Source organism: Meriones unguiculatus, chromosome 7 (assembly GCF_030254825.1).
Source record: "Meriones unguiculatus strain TT.TT164.6M chromosome 7, Bangor_MerUng_6.1, whole genome shotgun sequence".
Taxonomy (NCBI): Eukaryota; Metazoa; Chordata; class Mammalia; order Rodentia; family Muridae; genus Meriones; species Meriones unguiculatus.
Genome location: NC_083355.1, coordinates 91,783,274 through 91,803,416, shown reverse-complemented (window position 1 = coordinate 91,803,416; position 20,143 = coordinate 91,783,274). Strand labels below are relative to the sequence as shown.

The following is a 20,143-nucleotide window of genomic DNA, read 5'->3' as shown; positions in this document are numbered from 1 at the left end:
GCACTGTAGTGTATTACTTACAGAAACCAGACAAGCTGCTGGGAAGCTGGTGAGAGCTGGTTCAAAACATCAGACCCTCCTAACATGAGTTGCCTCAGCCAAATGGGAAAGGTCACCTTCCCAAGAGGGTGTTTAGCTATCAACACAGCTGGCTGGTCTGGAAGCTTTAAGACTCTTATTTATGATGATATAATAGACAGAGGAAATGATAGATAGATCCAGTTTCCATCCCAATCACTCATTCCCTATGAGCTGTTCCTTGGACCAATCAAATCCCTTCACGAGAATGGAATTTGTGGTTGAGAAAGACCTTCCAGAAGCGCCAGGACCCCCACATTGTGGGGCTTCCTCTGTGGGTAGCCTGTTCTCACTTATCTCTGTACCCTCAGAGAGTGTTCACTGGAGTTGGCAGACAGCCTTAGTGAAGGAGGAAGAACCAGAACTGAGGGGTGGAAAGAGAGGTTGGGGGGAGCGGGGGGGAGGTCCTTAGCTTGCAGGGCTACGCGTCTCAGATTTCCAGAGAGTAAAAGACATTATTGTTTACATCAAGGGTGGGTCAACCTTGGGGCTCAGGAGGGGGGAGGTACAAGATCATCCTGTATAGAAAGCCACCTTTGAGGCAAGGACCATCTGCTCAGAGGTGGGAGCTGCGTGACCCTCTTCTTATGCTCGCCAGGCTTGCTGTCCCTAGCAGACAGTGTCCATGGCTGAGATGGAGGTGACAGGGACCAGGGCAAGTGCTCAGGTGGTAGAAGATGGAATGCCTAAGCATGGACCAAAACCTTGTGGTGGCATTCTGTGCATTCTGGGAAAGGGTTTGGCTTAAAATTCTCTGGAGTTATCTGCTTACATGGGGAGCAGGGCCCTGATAGAAAGGGACACTGGGTCACCAAAGAAGATACCTTTGGTCATGGCTAGCATCCTTCAATTGTTTCCCTGTTACTCCATGGATCGGCAGCCTGGCCTTTGAATAGCCTTGCTGGGTAGGATTTGCGATCATCTCATCCTTTGAATGGCTGGTCAGCATCACTTACTCCAGAAAATGCTCCCTAACTCTCACTCTAACCAGCTGGAGTTATAGACTAACATAACACTTGTCCCATGGACCCGTGTGTCCTTTCTGTGTAACTGTATGAGAGACTTTTTCTATCACATTTCAGACCTTGTGAGTGCTCTAAGAATACTTATCAAAGCAGACACATGAACTGGACCACATCTTCCCCCATAATTTGAAATTTAGAAGGGCAAACTGGCCTGGAGCCTCCATTACCCACCAAGGGCCAACCTGGAATGTTCCACATCCCCAGGGCTGGGATTCCAATGGCCCCTTTGGTGCATATTGTGAAGTCAACAGATCTTTTCTGTCTCATCTTCAGCTCAGAGACTGTAGGAGAGAGAGACCTGCAAGTCATGCTGGGAGTTGGTGGCGAAGAGTAAAGAGGAGCTATTTAGTCAAAGATTTGAATGCTAGCCCCATTATCTAGCTAGGTGACCTTAGGCAAGTCCCCTTAAGCTCCCTGACTTTCAGAGGCATTATGGGTAAAATAGGAATCATAAGCATAGCTGCTGAAAAACAGTGTAGAGGGGGTTAAATGAGATTGCACCTGCAAGGCACATTGTCAGCACGCACCGAGAGTAGCTGAGGAGGACAGTGGTTGTGCTATTTTATGCTAGGAGCTAAGCTGACTGCCCTCCCAAGGGATGGCTGTGCAAACGGGGACGCCGAGACACAACACTGAAAAACCCATCTTCTGGATGAGCTCAGTCAGTCGTGGGCTCAGCAAGCGCCTCTGCTTTTGTTCAAAAGAGGAGGCAGCCACCGGAAGATGGGTCGTGGTGGGGGTGGGGGTGACTGTGAGGGAAGAGGAGCGCTTGGGCAAGCAGCCAGGTTAGGGAGCCAGAAAGCAAATTTTAGCCGGACTTAGTTGACTTAGAGTGTTTGTTGTTAGAGAGGTCAGAGCGGAGAGGTTGTCAGTGCTAGTGTGTGCTTGTGTTCCAGAGACACCGAAAGTTTCCAAGAGGGAGATGGCATGGGCTAGAGCCAGAGTTCTTTAGAGCAACGGTTCTTAACTTAATGGGCCAAGATCCTTTGGGGGTATCAAATAGCCTACATATCAGATATTTAAGTTATAATTCATAACAGTAACAAAATTACAGCTATGAAGTAGGAATGAAATAATTTTATGGTGGGGGGGTCACCATGGCTCGAGGAACTGTATTAAAGGGTCGTAGCATTAAGAAGGCTGAGAACCACAGGTCCAGAGAAACAGAATCAATAGAATGAATGTATGTTAAAAGGGTTTATTAAATCAACTTGCATGCTACAGTTGGGTAGTCCAGCAGTAGCTGGCTTGTTGGACTGGAGAGACTGACAGCCCAGCAGCTGCTCAGTCCGTGGGACTGGGAGCCTCCCTGGTCAACATCTGGAGGAGAAGCTCTGGAGGATTCCTGGAGAAGCAGGTGTCCGTCTACACTGCTGTGGAAACAGCAATGGAGTATATGCGCTCAAGACACAGACAGTGTAGATGAACCTGCCAGGGTGGCTATACAACGGGAAGGCAAGCAGGCAAAAACCAAAACTTCCCCCCTGACCTCCTTATAGCCACGTGCCACCTGAAGACGCCACTTTTAGAGTCTTCCTGCTTCAAATAACCTGACCAAGAAAACGCCCAGCCAAATGTGCCCAGGAGCTCATCTCCCTCTGTCCTCGGGAGGAGACATCGCTGGCAGCGGTGGACCTCCTCATGGTTAGCCAGATCAAGTCAAGCCAACAACCAAGGCCAACCATCGACACGTTTCCTCTAAACTGGCCTGTGGTTGAAATATAGAATTATTCCTCTCAGAAAGATTTCTCATGAACCCCTCCCGCCAGGCATGTGGTCTGAACAGGGGTGCCTGAGGGTTTCACAAGTTGCTTAGAACAACCGAGGCAACAAGGCGTCTGTTTTCTCCATAACCTTGAATGACCTTGCTTACCCCCTCCACCCCCACCAGCCCATAGCCTCGATGGATCCATTGTGCTTCCCCCAGCATGCTCCATTCCGTCTAGCCTCCAGGGCTTTGTGCTTGCCTCTGGCAGTCTGCTCAGATCTTCCCACTCCCTCTGGGCTGCTCCTCTCTCTCCTGTGGCTAACACTACGCGTACTGCTTCTTGCTAGTCTCCTTCACGGAGAGAGACTCCTGTGAGCGATGAGTTAGTCTTCACGATGGAGCCCTCGGTAGGGCTTAACAGCCGCTTACTGAATGAATGAGAGGCGGGTGGGGGAGACCTTGTTTTAGAACAACTTAGACGGTTGGTTCATACCTGCTCTCCGGGGAGGTCCTGGCAGAAGGAGGCTTGGCTTTGTATCCCGACATGGGACACTACAGAGGATTTTGGGTGGCTGCCGATCTCCAGGTGTGTCTCTGGAGTTTGTAAGATGGTAGAGGCCAGCAAAGAGAGAAGTCATGTCCTAGGGGGCTGGTGGCTGCTCTGAGTGAAGGCTTACAGCAGTGGTTCTCAACCCTCCTAACGCTGCAACCCTTTAACGTGGTTCCTCACGCTGTGGTGACCCCCAACCGTAACGTTATTTTGTTGTTACTTTCAGAACTCATCATAATGTAAACATCTGGGTTACCCCTGCAAAAGGGTCACTTGACCCCCAAAGGTCATGACCCCCCAAGTGTTCATGAGAACCCACTTAAAGGAAGAAAGCCCGTTTTTGTGTCCACCATGTCTCCAGGTTGGATTAGGTCCCACTGAGCAGAACCATCCCAATGCCCAAACCAGAATTCTGCCTCGCTGAACTGAGGATGATTAAGAGCTATCAGAGGATGCAGTCAGATATGGGGGCGGTATCCTGAGAGGCCGTTAGATTTTCCCAGCCTCCTCAGCCCACCCTCGTGATTCACCAGAAAATGGGTCTAGGCTGTATAGCTCATAAGAGACAACAAACAACATTAGGCTTTGGGGCTAATGTTGAACTTTTCCCATAAAGATATTCACTCATTCATTATTTACCGATAATCTACTCGGTAACAATCTTTTTTTAAGTTTCGAAGCTATTAGAGGACATGAAATAGAACCTATGTGATTGGTGTTTCTATAGTCCAATAGGAGTGGACATCTAAGCATATATAGGGCACCAGGTGGTCCTTTCCCCTTCAGAACATCCTCCTGGTGCTGTTTAAGAGCCTACTCCACAACTCCTGCTCAGGACTCGAAGGTATACTCATCCTGGAGATCTGTGGATAGCAGGGAGAGGAATGGAAGCCTCCTAAGGCAAGGTGTTGGGCTTCCCGTGTCCATGAGGGGTTTGGCGAGGTCCTCTCCCAGGGGAAGAAGCCCCTAGGACGTAAGAGCGGTGCGTGGCCCATGGCCTCATGGTGGTACCTGGCCCTGCTGTCATCCTTCTCTCCGTGTTTCCTCAGCTGTGTGCCAGCCTCCCTGTCAGAACCGGGGCTCCTGCAGCAGGCCCCAGCTCTGCGTCTGCCGCTCTGGCTTCCGTGGGGCGCGCTGTGAGGAGGTCATTCCTGAGGAGGAATTTGACCCCCAGAATGCCAAGCCTGTGCCCAGACGGTCAGTGGAGGGGGCACCCAGCCCTCACAGAAGCAGCGAGGCCAGAGGAAGTCTCATGACCAGAATACATCCACTGGCACCACCACCGCCGCCACCACCACCACCACCACCACCCAGGTAAGTCTCCTGGGGGTGGGGGTGGGAAGCTGTGGGACAGTTACTCACAGTAAGGAGGCAACACCATAGCTAACACCTTTGTCATGGGTTTGCGAGGATCACAGCACTGGGCGCGTCCATCCATACTTTACAAATCTCCTCCCCCTTTATCCTGTCACACTTCCTCCATCTCCCCTCACTCTCCCTTCCTCCCCAGTGTTCTCTATGGTGTTGATATGTTCCTTCACACACACACACACACACACACACACACACACACACACACACGAGAGAGAGAGACCCCATTCTGTCCACTTTTTTCTTCGAGGGGAGAAGAAGGTTTACGTTGAAAAAGTGAACAGAATAAAATGAACAAGGGGAATCGCAGGCAGCACCTCTGTCCTGCTTAACCACTCCCAGATCTGCACCCCAAATCCGGCTAGGTCTTTTTCTTTGTAGCTTAGGATGGGAAAGCTAAACTTTACAAACTGGTCCCTCTCTAGGATGCTGTTTGCTCTGAGCTTTTTAGGTTGGTTTGTCCATCTGCATCTGCTCACGGAGTTCTTTCTGAAATGTTGCAATCCACCTTGTCTTGCTGAACTAAGGGAAAACAGATCTGTCCTCTCAGAGCCAAGAGAACCAGGGGCTGACTCTGAGGTCAGGTCCTTAGCAGGAAAGGTCCAGAGAGACCTGCTGAGTATCAGGAAGAGGAGGAAGGGAAGAGGGGGAGCTGCCCAGCAAGCCTGAAATCATGAGCAGCAGGCAGGCTACTCTGAGGTAACAAGGTTGTGGAGCCATGAGCCCTCAGACACGTGCTTCTCAAGGGCAGCCAGAAACGGGAGAAAAGGATAGAGGAGCTCAGGTTGAGGCTTAGACAGCTCCAACATCAAAGTCCAGTCTGCGTCTATGGCCAAAGCTCGCAGATGTTCGGGCAGAACCAAGGGTCTGGGTGGACAATAGAGAGGGTCTGGGATTGGCTATGAGCTGGTGGGCGGGGTCCGGCCCTTGCACTGATTGTTATAAGCTGTGATTTGCGAGCAGATAGGCAGATGTGAAGGCACAAGCAAGGTACCAGCTTGTGGACCATGCTTCCTTCTATAGAGCTTTTCACACTTCCTGCAGATAGGCCACTCACTGTCCTGGAGCCAGGAACACTCTAAGAGTAAGGACACTGTCCTGCTTGTTCATGAATATATACACATATGTACATGTATGAATATATGTTGTTGCCTAACATCTAACAGCATGCCTGACACACTATAGGTGCCAGTCAATCTGTTAACGAATGGCTGCCAGGTGAGGAGTCTGAGTTGGGTACGTTTTGTATCCTAGGGATACTGTCCTTGGGGCAGGAGCTATCAGAGACCAAGGTCCCAGGTGAGGCCTTTGGCCCACAGTGGGGCCATCCTCCTTGACTTTCACAGGCTTTCAGGCCAGAGGCTACTGTGGGGTCCTTAATGCACTCCAGTCTGTGGGCTGGTGCCATCCCTTTCTGCCCTGAGGCCTCCATGCATGAAATCTGGGAAAGTCCAAGCACCCCACTGTCGGCTGCTGTCCACCCAGCTGTGTTTTGCTTTGAGAGGCCAAATCCTGCATGCCTGGTAGTGCTAAACATTTCCTGTGAGACTGGCCAGGTTTCCCAAGCAGCTGCTGGCCTCTGTCCTGATAGCGGTTTGGACAGGACAGGCCTGTCCAGACAAAGGAATGACATGACACAGAGGACATTCTAGGAGTGGGATGGAGGGTGAGGCGTCTCAGGAGGGATAGCATTGCAGGAGCTGTGATGGCCAAAGCCCTTTCAGAAGAGCACTGGGTAGAGGCTTGGAAGTGTGTACCAGAGGTAGATGGGAGGGAGAGGCATGGGAGGTCACAGCAGCAAGCAGAACAACCGTGGAGACCAATGTGCCTTGCTCTCCCTAGCTGCAAGGCCTGGAGAATCCCTCAAGCGCTAGGTGCAGGCTTCTACTCCAAGATTGGGCAGAAGGCCTTCCCCCCTACAAAGCAACTGAGCAAGGGCTTCGGGAGTCAGGGCTGGTTACAGGAGACAAGTGAGTGGACTGTGGAAACTGCATTAGGTAGCGATCTAACTTTGAAGCCGGTTTCTGGGAACTTGTCAGGGCCCAGCATTTGACGCCACAGTCCAGTGTGAAAGTCTCTTCTGTGGTCCGAGGTGACGCTCGTGGATGCTGCTGGCCTACGGACCACAGTTCGGTACTGCGGCCTCACGCCTGGGTTTTCCATTCAGGAAAGCCTTAGCTCTTGTTCTGAGCTTACACTCAGCATCTATGTGACATTAGCACACATCCTAACCTCTCGGAGCCAGGAGCCTCCGTCTGATGGGATTACCAGAAGCTTGAAACGAGATCTGCTGAGTAGGGTACTGCTGTGGTATCCGACTCTAGCGCTTAGCATGTTAGCCATCAGCGGGCTGGTTCTTTTTGCCACTAGGACTTGGGCAGAGAGCAGAAAAGTGTGTGTGTGTGTGTGTGTGAGAGAGAGAGAGAGAGGGAGAGAGAGAGAGAGAGAGGGCTCATACAGACTTGTTCTGGAACAAAATAAGGGCTCAGATTCAGCCCAAGGGGGTTCGACAAGAGGACCCACTCTGGTAGCTTAAGCTTACTTGGGGGTGTGGTTGCTACACCAGGATTACTGTCATCACCCACCTGGGAGCAGCCAAATCAGCGGAAAGGTTTTGTTTCCCCAGGTACAACTACTTACTGCTCTGGAGCATCTCTCTCTCTCTCCCTCTCTCAAATCTCAGCTGAGAAATTTCTTTTCCTCCTGTGTCCCCTTCCTTGCTGTTTGCAGGGGCAGTGCTGGAAGCGTAGAGAGGCCACCTGAAGTTTTATACAGACTACTTTGCCTTCCTCCCCCCCCCCCCCCCACACCTCAGCACATCTCTGGCCAACACAGATGCCTAGAGTGACCGGGCAGAGTTGTACAGCCTGCGGGCTAACTCGACTGATGTGTAAGCCTAGATGTGGCCAGACTCACCCAGGAGAGGTGAGAGACGAGAGGCTGCTGACTTCCTGTTCCCCCCACGGAGCATCAGCTTCATGGTAGTCTTCTCCAGCAGGACTTGCCCGCTGAGTTTCTCTCTAGCTTCCTGAAAAGGGGGAAGAACTTCTGGGCTTTTCTAGAGTTGGCATCTACCCAACCAACAGAGGCATCTGAGACTCACAGAGTCCAGTCCAGGCTCTGGGCAGGGCAGGGCTGCCTTGGGATGCACTTGTGGCAGGCGGTGATGGCACACGCTTTTAATCCCAGCACTCGGGAGGCAGAGGCAGGCAGGTCTCTGTGAGTTCCAGGTCAGCTTGGTCCAACATAGCGAGCTCCGGAACAGCAAGAACTACACAGGGAAACCCAGATGTACCCCAGGGCATGTAATCCAGTTTTGAACCTAGGGCTAGGGGTTGAGGGGGCAGTTTCGAGGGAGGTGGAGGCCAGTGACTCTTCCTTCTCCTATGTGGCAGAGCCAGTGACTCTCCTTCGGCTGTGCTCGGCCCAAAGCAGACATGTCTGGGTTGTTGAGACAAGCCTTGGCTTGCTCAGGAGAGCAGGGGCCAGGGGTCCCTGGGAATCCCTCTGCTCCCTTCAGGGAGCAGCCATTCAGATTATACGTCCCATAATCCCCTCTTCCTTTCTCCACCTGTAAGTCCAAATGAAGACCCCACCTGTAAGTCCAAATGATTCAAAGAGGCCCCCAGATCACTGATGAAATCTGGGTGTTTCTCTTTTCTAAAGACCCCTCAGAGCTGTGGGATTATCAGGTCCCTGGCATAGTTTTGGCTTTAGAGCAGAACCGTATTAGCTCTCCATCACTATAATAGAATACCTGAAGTGGTTAACTTCTAAAGAGAAATGGTTTGTTTTTGACTCATAGTTTTGTAAGCTCTAGTCCAAGACTAAGCACAGATGCACTGCTTCACACCTCTGGCTGCCAAGCTGGAGAGAGTATGGGCGAAGCTAGATGCTTTCACTTCACGTCTAGGAAGCAAGAGATGAAGAGGAAGATACCGGGGTCCCAAAGCTCCCTTGAGGCTGTAGCCCTCTTCCCACCAGTCAGTGACCAAAGGACCTCCCACTAGCTTCCCCGCCCCTGCCCTTTCCTAAAAATTCCACTAACTCCAAATAGCACCACCCTGGGGATCAAGCCTCTCACACAAGCTGTAGGGATACAGTCCAGATACAAACCACAACAAGGAAGTTTCCTGGCCCGGGCTCAGCCCCACCCCTTTACAAACGCTAAGAGTTGAGCTATCGGCCTCCTACCTGAGCACCACCTGCAGCTCAGTGGTGAAGGCTACAGACTACCACCGGCACCATCACCACCACTAAGACTCACTTATCCCCCAGCGTGTTTCAGGCCCAGTGCTAGTGACACTCCTTGGGAACCCCTTCCTGAACGTCTCCAGCTTAATGATAGGTTGGAGATGGATGTTGTTCAAATGTCTTTGGTTAATTGTGCCCTTGGAGTATAAACAGGCGCAGGGCAGGCAACTCCCAGGAGCAAAGGGTAAGGAGGTTTCCCAGAGCGTCTCGCATCTTCGTCGTGGGTCTAGGTTTCTGGCTGTAGTGGTGGATGTTCAGGTTAAGACGGGGAGGACCGGGGCTGTGGTTAGGGTAGTGTTATTTTCAGTTTAACAGTGGTGCGGTGGGTTATGGTGGGGTTGGCATTGTCATCAGTTTGGTATTATTGAACCTTAGGGGTGTGGTAAAACAGGATTTAAACTGTGGGTCTTTCGAAAGTACTACGGCTGTTATTTTAACCTACCCTCTGCTGGAGTCTTAATGAGGAAGCTGGTTTCTTTATGGGCTCCACCTAACCCAACACTGGGAAGGAGAAGGCACGAGGGTTGAGAGTGAGGCTCGTAAGTCAGGCAGACCACAGTTTCATATGATTCTGCTCACGGGCTGTGGGATGTAGTGGGGATTTTTCTTCCCTTCCCAGAGGCTCGGTGTAATGTGCGGCTCCCGCTAGTGCTTGACCGCACAGGGCGAGGGGTTGAGAGATGGCAGGCCCACACGGAGTGCTGAGTCACGCAGTTCAGCCTGTAGCATCGACAGTGAGGAGTGTTTCTTGTTTGGACCCGAGCTCTGTGGGGACAGTTTAATAAAAAGCCTGTTTACAAGGTGTGGGCGGGGGAGGGGCAGACAAGGGCCGGTGGAACTCAGTTGCAAAGCCAAGCCCTTTTAAGGGACAAGAGGCAGTTGCTAGGATCCGTAGCACAGCTGAGGGACCAGGCCATGAGAGGGTGGGGCTTCCACTCATTTCCCTCCTGCCCTCTGATCCCCTCCTGGAAGTCCCCATTGGCTGGTATCCAGGGTGAAGAAGCCCCCAGGGCCTCTGTGATGTGAGAGGGATGTCAAGGGGCCACCCGGGCAGGTAGAAGAGGAACAGCCTCCTGTGAGCAGGCGCTCTGTCCCTCCACAGGGAGGAAACTCAAAGCACACCTGCCTTTGGTAGACTCACGTCCTCTAGGGTTTTCATTTGGAAGGGAGAGGTTAAGAGGCAAGGAGGCAAGAGGAAAGGAAACGTGACCGGGGCCTGGGTGGAGACTGGCAAGGAGTTGGCGCCTCCCAGCCCTGGTGGAGGTTTCCCAGGCTCCTTTTGAGCTCAAGGCTTTCACATCTATATCAGGTTTCACCCCTTGCCAGGCGTGTGGAGGAAGTTTCTGATTTATGGGCCCAGTAGTTTTTCCAGTTACTCAATCTGTAAATCTGCCATCAGTTAGTTCACTGGGCACTGCCAGAAAAGCCAGCGAGGGCTTCCCAGGTGAAAATTGCTTCAGCAAAGTTCAGGGTTGTTAGGATAACACACACACACACACACACCTCAGTAGAGTGCCTAAGGGAAAGACCTATGCTAAGGAGGATCATTTCCTAGAAATGGGTTAGCGAGAAGAGGTGTCATGCAAATCTTACCGTCAGACACCTTCCTTCAGGACCCATAGGCATGTCTGTGTGTGTGTGTCCACGTGTCTGTCTGCAGATGACAGTGACGATTGCTCAGTGATTCCCAGTGATGAACTATGGAAGTGCACAGCTCCCCTGCGAGCCACAGGGCTGTGGTTTTGTGTTCGTGATTCATGGTGGAAGTGAGCAGCTGCGGCAGGCATTTGGTGGAGGCTTTCCTTTTCATTTCTCCTAAGAAAATATTTGTGAAAGGTCTAAAATTCGAGGAAGTTGAGTGCTTCTTGAAAGGAAAAAAAAAAAAAAATCTCCGAGCCTTGCAAAATAAAGATTATAAATCAAAGACTCTGGAGCTCCCAGCCGATTGCCCACACAGCGCTTTCTTGCTGGCGCCTCAGCTCTGACCACCGACCGCCTTACTTGTCCACCCACGTGGACAAGCTGGGTTGCACCGCAGCTGCTTGCAGGACTCTGGATCCGAGGGCGAGGTGGTATCCTCTGAGCTGCCGTGAGGCTGCGCCATTCCAGGGCCCCTTCCTTGGGATAAAGATGGCTATGCATTTTGCAGTCTGAGATGTGACAGCAAAAATCGCACTAATGTCCTCGTAATCTCATGGAGAGGCGCTTCGTAGATCTTAGCAGCTTCAGCAAAGGCTTCGCTTCTTTTCCCATTAAATCAAGAATGTTTACCTTTCGGTCAGTGGCAGCTATGGTTTCTCTTTTGTATATTTTTGTGTATGTGGGGGGGATGTGCATGCACACATGTGTTCTTGTATGTGGGGAAGCCAGAGGAAGACCTTGACTGTGACATCTCCGGAGTGATCCTCCTTGTTTTTTGGGACAAGGTCTCTTACCGGGACACAGGGCTCGCTCATTTGATCAGGCTGGCTGGCCAGCGAACCCCAGGGATCTCTCCCTGTCTCTGCATCTCCAGTATTGTCTTACAAGTACGCAACACCTTCCTTGGCTTATTTATTTATTTATATTTTATTTTTATTTTTACATGGGATCTGGGGACTCAACTCAGGTGGCAAGCACTTTACCGACTGAGACATCTCCCCGTCCTTATGGCTTCTCTTTGGCACATATGAGTTGCCAGCACATATGGTACTGAAACAGCTACTGAGTGACTTACTGGAAGTTAGCACACAGTGTGTATGTGCTGGACAGAAGGACAAGTCAAGTCCAGAACAGGTGGTGTGAGGTTCATCATGGGTCCTTGAAATGGTTCACGATTTAAAACCTATGGATTATTTCTGGAATTTTCCACTTAATAATATCAGACTAGAGTCCATCTTTTCAGTTGTAGCTGACAATCAATGAAACTGCAGACATGAAAACTGCATTAAAGGAGAACTTCTGTGTTTGATCAAGATGGATGCTGTAGGGAGAATTGTGGCTCTCAGAGAGGACCACCTCACCTCAGCCACCTGGCCTGGGGACAGCAGATAGCCAGAGGAAGAGATGCTCTCAGACAAAAAGCTCTCGTGTGAACCCACTCTCTAGTCTCCCCTCTAACATGTCTGTGTGTCCTGAGTGCTTTTTCAGGCCAGCTGGAAGAGAGGATGCTAAGGGGGGGGGGATAAGTTTTTAACAGGATCTTGACAAGGATCTTGTTCAGGCATAGCCTGCTTACGTGTTCGCCTTCTGTCCTTCCCTTCATCCTTCTGTCTCTCCTCCCCTTCTTTCTTTCTTTGAAGTAACGAGGAGTGTTGGGTGGCTTGGATTCATGCCTTCCTTCTAAGGGCTCCCAGCAGGCTGGAAGAGCAGGTGGAGGAAAGGAGACAGGGAGAGATCATCCCTGGGCAATGTGGGCAACAGGGGAGCCAAGGGAAGTTCCTCATGATATCTTCCTATGAGACAGTCTTTAACCTCACTAGTTCCCGGGGTCAGGGTGCGTAGCACATCTGTTCAAAGCTTCTGATTTATGCTGAGTTCTATAAGATGGAGTGTGGACAAGGTCTTCCTCAGCTCAGACAAAGTAGGTTCACACAGGCTCATGTCTTCATTCCTCGTTGGCTGTGTGACCATAGACAAGTCACCTGGCTTCTCCTGTCAGAGCTGGAAACTGGACAGAAGGTCTATGTCCCAACTTTAGTGACGATTAAATGAATTAGCACGTGGGAAGGGCTCAGCACAGCCAGGCCTCTAGCTAGCTATTCGAACGACCCCTTCTATTTCCCCTCATCCAGATAGTCCTTGTTCTCCACTGAGCATCACCACCAGCACATTCTGTGTTTGTCCCTGTGCATTCACTGTTTTCTCTGCCCTTCCCATTCCCGCTCACATTTTGAACCTCTGGGAAGCTGTTTCCAGCCTCAGGCCCATCCCTGCTTAGGAGGCCTCGGACAGTTGGGTTGGACCACTTACTAGGCTATGAATTTCCTGGCGCCTGTAGACATCCAGCTTTTCTTCTCTTGGCTTCTTCTGAAAGGCTCCCATGTAGGACCTTGTCTCTTGGCTGCCGTGTGGCGGTGTTGGTGTGGTCCGCTACATCAGAAGTTCTAGTTGCGGGATGAACAGGGCTAAAATCTAACCAGTGTTCTGGTCCCCACATCCCGCTTCAGTGCTAGAGCCTCCTGAAGGAAGTGGGGCAGCTTCCGCTGAGACAACGGGTTTGCTAGGTCTCCCAGCCCCTGCCTCCTCAGTAGACACGGTGCCCTTTCCATAGAACCTGACAGGATCGTGCACTTTTCAAGGCCAACGTAAGTACACCTTGGCCAGGTTGAATTATGAATTCATGAAATCTTGGATCCCTGTGAACTGACAAGTCTTTCAGATAATGATGACCCTGGCTGGGAAATAAGGCCTTCTCAGGAATGAGCAGATGGCTCCAGGGGAGAGAGAGCTGGAAGAACCATGAAGAAGTTTGAAGTTGAATGTTTTCAGTATTTGTGGGCAGCAACTGGGTGCCTGGAAATGTGTTATGTCTGCTTAGGACACAGAGAGTAAGAATCAGTGTCTTCTCTTCTGGGTAGTCTGTGGGCAGTTGCAGAGGCCTACAAGGTAGGCTGCTTCGTTAAGCCGACACTCTAGTCAGCTGAGGGTGTGGAGGGCAGAGGAGGGACATGAGACCCTCCGGTATCTCTGCAGATGCCGAAACAGAGGCAGCCCCTGCCTCAGGGCTGTCGTTGGGGCAAGGATGTGGCCTCAAGCCAGGGGTTAGCTACTCCCTTCCCCAATATTCCATAGGACACCCAGAGCTGCTACCTCCCTTTGGCCTTTATGTACCTTTCTGGAAATGCTGTGCTCTGCCCCAGCTGCCTGGGAGGCAAAAGCAGGAGAGGTTCCAGCCAGGAGAGATGTGCAGTTCTCTCCCCCCCACCCCCCGCACCTCTAACCTGAATCTCACTAAAGGCAGTCCCCTGGGTGTATGTTGGACCGACAGTCCTCTCAGACGTGTGGCCATGGAAAGAACTAGAGGTGCAGAACCTCAGAGCAGTGTCTGTGACTCCGCCAGGTGGCTGGGTAGGGCTGGCCAGGGAGCAGGGCTAACGGCTTGGGTGAATGGACGTACCACAAAGCAACGGGAGTGGTCTTGAGACACCCGGAGGATACCTATGGGGGACGGGCTCTCGGCCCTTCAGGAGAGGTGACAGAAGTGGCAGTGCCCGCTGTATACCATTCTACCACAGGTGCTTGTTCCCACCCGGGACTCCCCACTGAGGAAACTGCCCCTGTGTGTCTATCACATGCCCTGGGGGCATGGCTGGGGGACATCTGATCCTGGTGTGGGAGTGAGGCCTGCCTGGCCGGCTACGCTACAGGGCAGTGATCTGCCAGACTTCCCCTTTGGGCCTTTGGAGCACCCAGATCCTCTGGAAGCCAGAGCCACTGGGGAGGCTCCAGGGTATGTCAGGAACTAGGCCTGCCATCACGAACAGGAAGACTATTGTAACCACCTCCTCTCTGCTGCTTTCTCCTCGTCCCCTTCTCTGGCTGTCACCTCCCGGCCACCTGCATTGCCCCTGCAGCTGATTTGCCTCTAAGCTAGGCCATGTTCCCTGCCTTTGCTTTTTCTCTCCCCACTCTTACATTTCTCGACATGTTTAGGCGTCAGACCGCATGGAAGCCTGAAGGAATACCGTGAGCCATCAGCACAGCTAATCTCATGACTGGAATTAGCTGGAAACAGTTTTATTAGGAGAAACTATAATGATTGCCTGTGTGTCTGTTGGGGGAAAAAAATCCCCAACCCACCAGGCTATAGGGGCATACACACACACACACACACACACGCCCACAGAAAGAGCAAACTGTTGAGTGAAGTGTGACAATCCGTTGCCACATTTTTCCATTCATATTAATTCATTGCTTGTTCATGTGTTCAACCGAGCACTTGCCGACAAGTGGGAGCAGGCGCCAGCGGCGGGAGGATGTATGGAATGCAGCCCAAGCTCACCCAGACCACGTTCCTCATTAGCAGATTTACTCCCCCCCCTCAGGAGGTGTAGGAAGAGTTGTGCCTGAGCTCAGCAGCAGCCCCCCTCCCCCCCCACCTCCCGGTCTGCATTCTCTCCCCTGGTGACCTCCGCTCTCCCCACCCCTCCTTTGCTAGGACACCCTTTCACTGTGGCTTCGGCACTGACTGGCCTGAGTCTGTCCTCTCAGAGGCACATGTGTTCAGGTGCCCAAGGAGGCCAGAAGAGTGCGTGGGATTCCCTGGAGCTGGAACTGCAGGCGGGTGTGGGCCGCCTGGTAAAGCTATCAGGACAGAGTGACAGAGTGGGTCCTCTGGAAGAGCAGCACACCCTTTCCACTGCTGAGCCGTCTCTCCAGCCCCCATAAGTGCTTCCCGAACGCACAAAGGAGGTGGTAGTGGAGGCCCCCCGGGATACGGATTCAAACCTCCTCTTTATCTCCCAAAGCCTCAAGGTTCTCATCTGTGAAATAGTAGTAATTAGCAGAGGGGGTGGGGGGTAGGACGAAGGGAACCTGGTTTAGTGATCTGGCAGCTGTGGGTCGTGAGTTCCGCAACCTCCCGAAGGGCGTAGACCCTCCGTAGGGTTCGGTTGGTTTGTTTTCAGTGATGAAATGGGGATCGTGTGTGTAAATTGGGGATCGGGTTAGAAAGAGGCCTGCGTGAGAGGGTGCATACCACCTGGGTTACTGGTACAGGACCCTGCGCAGAGTGCCGTGTTCATCAAACCTTCACAGCACACGGCCTGAGTTCCCACTCCCTGTTCCCTGCCCTTCCCACACGGCAGCCACCGTTAGCCATTTCCCAGAGCTTCCCTCCAACGTTGCTTCATGAATATGCACAAGATGCAAATGTTCCTGTTTTCAGCATTTTTACAACTTTGCACGCCCTTTGCACCAGGAGCCGGCATACTTCTTCCATAAAAGGCCACATGGTAAATATTTTCAGCTTCCTGTGACATATGGCTTCTGCAACTACTCAGCCTGGCCCCGCTGAGGAGCAAAACCAGCCCTAGACAGTGAGTGGCTGTGCTCCCGGGAGGGCTTTATTTATGGAAACTTACCTTTGCATTTTATATCACTTTCTCATGTCAAGAAACAGTCTTTTAACTATTTTTCCAGCCGTTTGAAAATGTAAAGACCATTGTTAGGTCTTTACAGCTTGTACAAAACAGCCGGGAGGTTGGACTGGGCTGCTGTGTTTCCACATTTCATTATATCTCGGAGAATGTTCCTTCCGGGTCCAGAAGAGCTGTGAGGTGAGGACACCTGACTCCATCCTGCAACCATCTCTTGTTTTTTGTTTTTTGTTTTTTTTTTAACCACTCCTCTGCTGGAAGCCACCCTGTCGCCTCTGTTCTGTACAAAATATTTTGCTAAGACTGCTGCTCTGAGAAGCATCGTTTCGGATTTGAACACGTGTTTTGGGGCAGGTCCTTGAGAGGTGAAGAAGCGCTGCAAGGAGCATGGGGGAGCGGAGTGGAAGAGTATAGACAGCCAAACCAAGCACAGAGTACCCTGGAGTGTTCAGAATGGCCTCCCACCGGGGACAGTCATCAGCTGTGTAGTCACGGTGGTGATAAGACCTTCCCAGGTAGTCCCCATTGGCCGAACACAGGACTCAGGAAGTCACAGGTTTAAGTGACCGGCCACCACCTTTGCACCTAAGGGGAAGCACCGGCCCCCACCAGGGCCAGAGAGCAACACGGCCAAAGCAGGTTTATCCGAAGACCAGTCTCAGAGGTGGATCTTCTGGCTCAAAGCCGCCACGCACGGCGCTGCTCCGAGAGCCAGCATCACCAGGTCATACTCTGAGTTTTGTCAGCTCAGCTCCTGCCAGCAACCGCTAAGAGTGACTGCTTCTGCAGTCTCAACAACACGGATGTTATTCAGCTTTGAGAGCTGTGCTCGTCTGGCGGATTAGAACATGCTGTTGCAGGGTCATTTTTCATTTGTACAGCTTCTAAGCAGAAAGGCTGCACACTCCCTCCTCGGAGGGAAAGGCTGCTCTTCCCCCTCCTCTGAGCTTTTTGTCTCTTTTGTGGGGTTTCTTCCAGAGCCTCGGGCCTGTCCTTTCTTTAGACACCGTGATAATTTCTGTTTTGTCCGTGACGAGATTGCACAGGTTTCCCTCGTTTGCTCATCTGTCCTTTCACTTTGTTTAAGGTGGTTTGGGCCGAGCAGAGGGTTTTGATCACGGAGTTGTTTGACTAAGTGATAAATAGTGTTGAACCCTTAGCATGATGCCTGCCGCATGCTAGGCACTAAATGGCCGTTACTTTCTTTCCTCTGGTCTTCCCCATCCTGTGCTTTTTCACAGCAGTACTCATTAAACACGGCCTGTGCATCCCACCTCCACGACGTTCTTACATTAGTTTTTCTAATCAGGAACTCAAGACAGGAACCTGGGGGCGTGGGCTGAAGCTCGCTGGCTTGCTGCTGGGTGACTTGCTCTGCCTGCTCTCTTTCTTAACTCAGGACTCCAGGGGTGGCCCCACCTACAGAGAGCCGGGCCCTCTTACACCAGTCATTAATCAAGAAGATGCCCACAGATGCGCCTACAGGCCTGTCTGATGGAGATATCAGTTGAGGTTTCCCCTTTCCAGGTAGCCCTGGCTTGTGTAAAGCTGACAAACAAACAGATAAACAAGCAAAACCAGGCACAGATATAATTGTATTTTGTTCTTAGTCAGCCCATCCTTTCCTCTCCCCGTCATCATCCTTCAGTCTCTCCTGCTTCCATGTATCACCTTTGTGTCTCCACCCTCCCCAGCCCTTTACATCTCTTCCTCTCCTCTCCTAACCCTTTCACGGTCATGACATAAGTATCTTGAAATTGTATGCCTCCATCCATCCTCTTGGCAATAAGTTCAATATCATGCCCTCACCCCTAAGAGTTTAGGGAGCCTTTCTACTAGATAAGACCTTTTTTTTTTCCATTTGAATCCCTGCAACTCTGTCATCATCACAGTCCATTTTGGGTTCTAGACATTTCCATACATTTACCACACCTTTGTTGGGCCTTCATCACCCCAATTATAAAGTGGAGTCTCTGGTAAGAATAAGGATTTAGTTTTATTAAAAATAAATATACTGCATGATGCATAATATATCGCCTAAAATATATATATATACATACATATATAAGTTTAAAAGCATCATCATCATCACACACACACACACACACACACACACACACACACACACACTCATGCCCACTGTTTAAAGATCCTTCCACAACAGCAGGGAGATTTTTTGTTTTGTTTTGAGACAGGGTCTTACTATGTAAACCAGGCTGGCCTAGAACTCACAGAGATCCACTGCCTCTGCTCTCCAAATTCTGGGATTAAAGGTGTACACTATAATGCCCAGAGAGAGTTTATTCTCACTGGAAGTATGATACCTACACTATTCTGCAACTTACTGCCCTCATTCTACAGTAGCAAGGACAGGGCAAGGTCCCTAGAGCGCCTGGCTCAGGGCTGGGTGCACAGCATTAGCAGTCACAGCTAGTCTGTGCACCAGGCATTGATATTAAAGTGTTTTCTTTTAGCAGGAAAGACTCTTTACAAACAAAACAGTACCCAGAAGCCCAAAGTACCACTCTGCACAAAAAGTAGATAGAGTAGAGGCTCCGGAAGAGAGCGGATGGGCTGGAACGTGGGGCTCCGAACCTGCCTTCACATCCTGGTTTGAAAGCCTCAGTGTCGGGAGCAGGGTGTGGAGACAGCCTGAACACTTAATTGAATGGCCTCATTATGAGTCTGCAGGCCCTAACTATCTGATATGGGAAGCTTTTTTTCTCTCTAAACCTGTTGAAAGAGTCCCAGTATCAGAAGTCAGAGAAAGGTTTCTCTTGGCAGGTCCAGTGGTTCCCCTAGTATTGGCCTGTGATGGACTTCTCATAGCCTGTGAAATGATAACAAAAAAAATAAAATAAAAGTGTATGTGGTGAGATTTTCATAAAGTTGAGCCTATTCAAGTATTCTTTTTGGAGCTGAAGGTCTTTTCTTTATGAAGTTATGGTGGTAATGACCCATACACATTAGTGTGTGTTAGCGCCACATTCGTCCATGACACTTGGTTTGTTGTTGTTGTCATTGTTATTGCTGTTAAGAACTACCAGACAGAAACAACGTATAGGAGGAACTGTTTATTTCAGCTCACAGTTTCAGAGAACTCTTCTGCTATCACTGGATTAGTTGTTGGACACTGTATCCACAGGGGCTTGCTTCTTCATGGTGGGCAGGAAGCAGAGAAAAGAGAGTCAAGGGAAAGACGCCATGACAAGATATACCGCATGCGGATATACCTCCGCCAGCTTACTTCCCCTAGCTAGCCTCCTCCCCTCACCTTTCACCACCTCCCAGAATGCTATTCCATTAGCAGTCCATGATGATGTCAGAGCACTCACGGCCTAATCATCTCTGGAGTCTCCCTCATAAGACACACCCAGAGACCTGCCTCATTGAACCTGTCTCATTGACCCTCTAGCTGTTTTCAATCCAGTCGGGAGGATGGTATAGATTAGCCATCCCTCAGGCTACAGGGAGATTGCCAAGAAGCTAGGAACACTTACTGCTGTTGCAGAAGACCCAGGTTCAATTCCTGAAACCCACACTAGGCTCACAGTCACCTCTAACTCCAGTTCTTTCAAGAGACTGATCCATTGTCCTCCGGCCTTTTCAGGCAAGCACCTGCATATACATGGTTCATATAAACTCATACAGGCTCACATGCCTACACATAAAATAAAATTTAAAAATGATATTAGCCGCCACACCACTTAAATTTTAAAAAGTGGAAATTTATGTGGGTCTCCCACATTCACTCAAACTCTGGCCTAACTATGGAATCCTGAAGTTTTGCTTCGTTGTAGCAGCATTACTAGGACTTCCTTGGAACCACCCCAGGGGGATAGCAAACGCCATCCTTATGTCTAGGAAGTTTAGAAACTGCTGACACTGAAGCCATTCTTGTGTTGACAGATCCCCTTTTCCCCAGGGGCTGTTATCTGTGACCGACTCTTCTTAAAGAGTCTCTGCTTGCCTTTGTAGCCATCACTCAGTTGTTCTTTTGGGCAACATTAGGTCAGACACAGTGCCAGGCCTTGTCTTAACGTCTCATATCCTGAGATCAAGTCACACAACCAGGACT

At 50.8% G+C, this 20,143-nt stretch overlaps 1 protein-coding gene across 1 annotated transcript in view; it reads left to right on the top strand.

Annotated features, from left to right (window-relative positions):
• Ltbp2 (latent transforming growth factor beta binding protein 2) overlaps window positions 1–20,143 on the top strand; it is a 91,586-nt gene that overhangs the window by 17,280 nt on the left and 54,163 nt on the right. Inside the window, 1 exon segment of the mRNA XM_060387866.1 lies at window positions 4,411–4,675. Within this exon segment, the coding sequence (XP_060243849.1) occupies window positions 4,411–4,675 (265 nt within the window).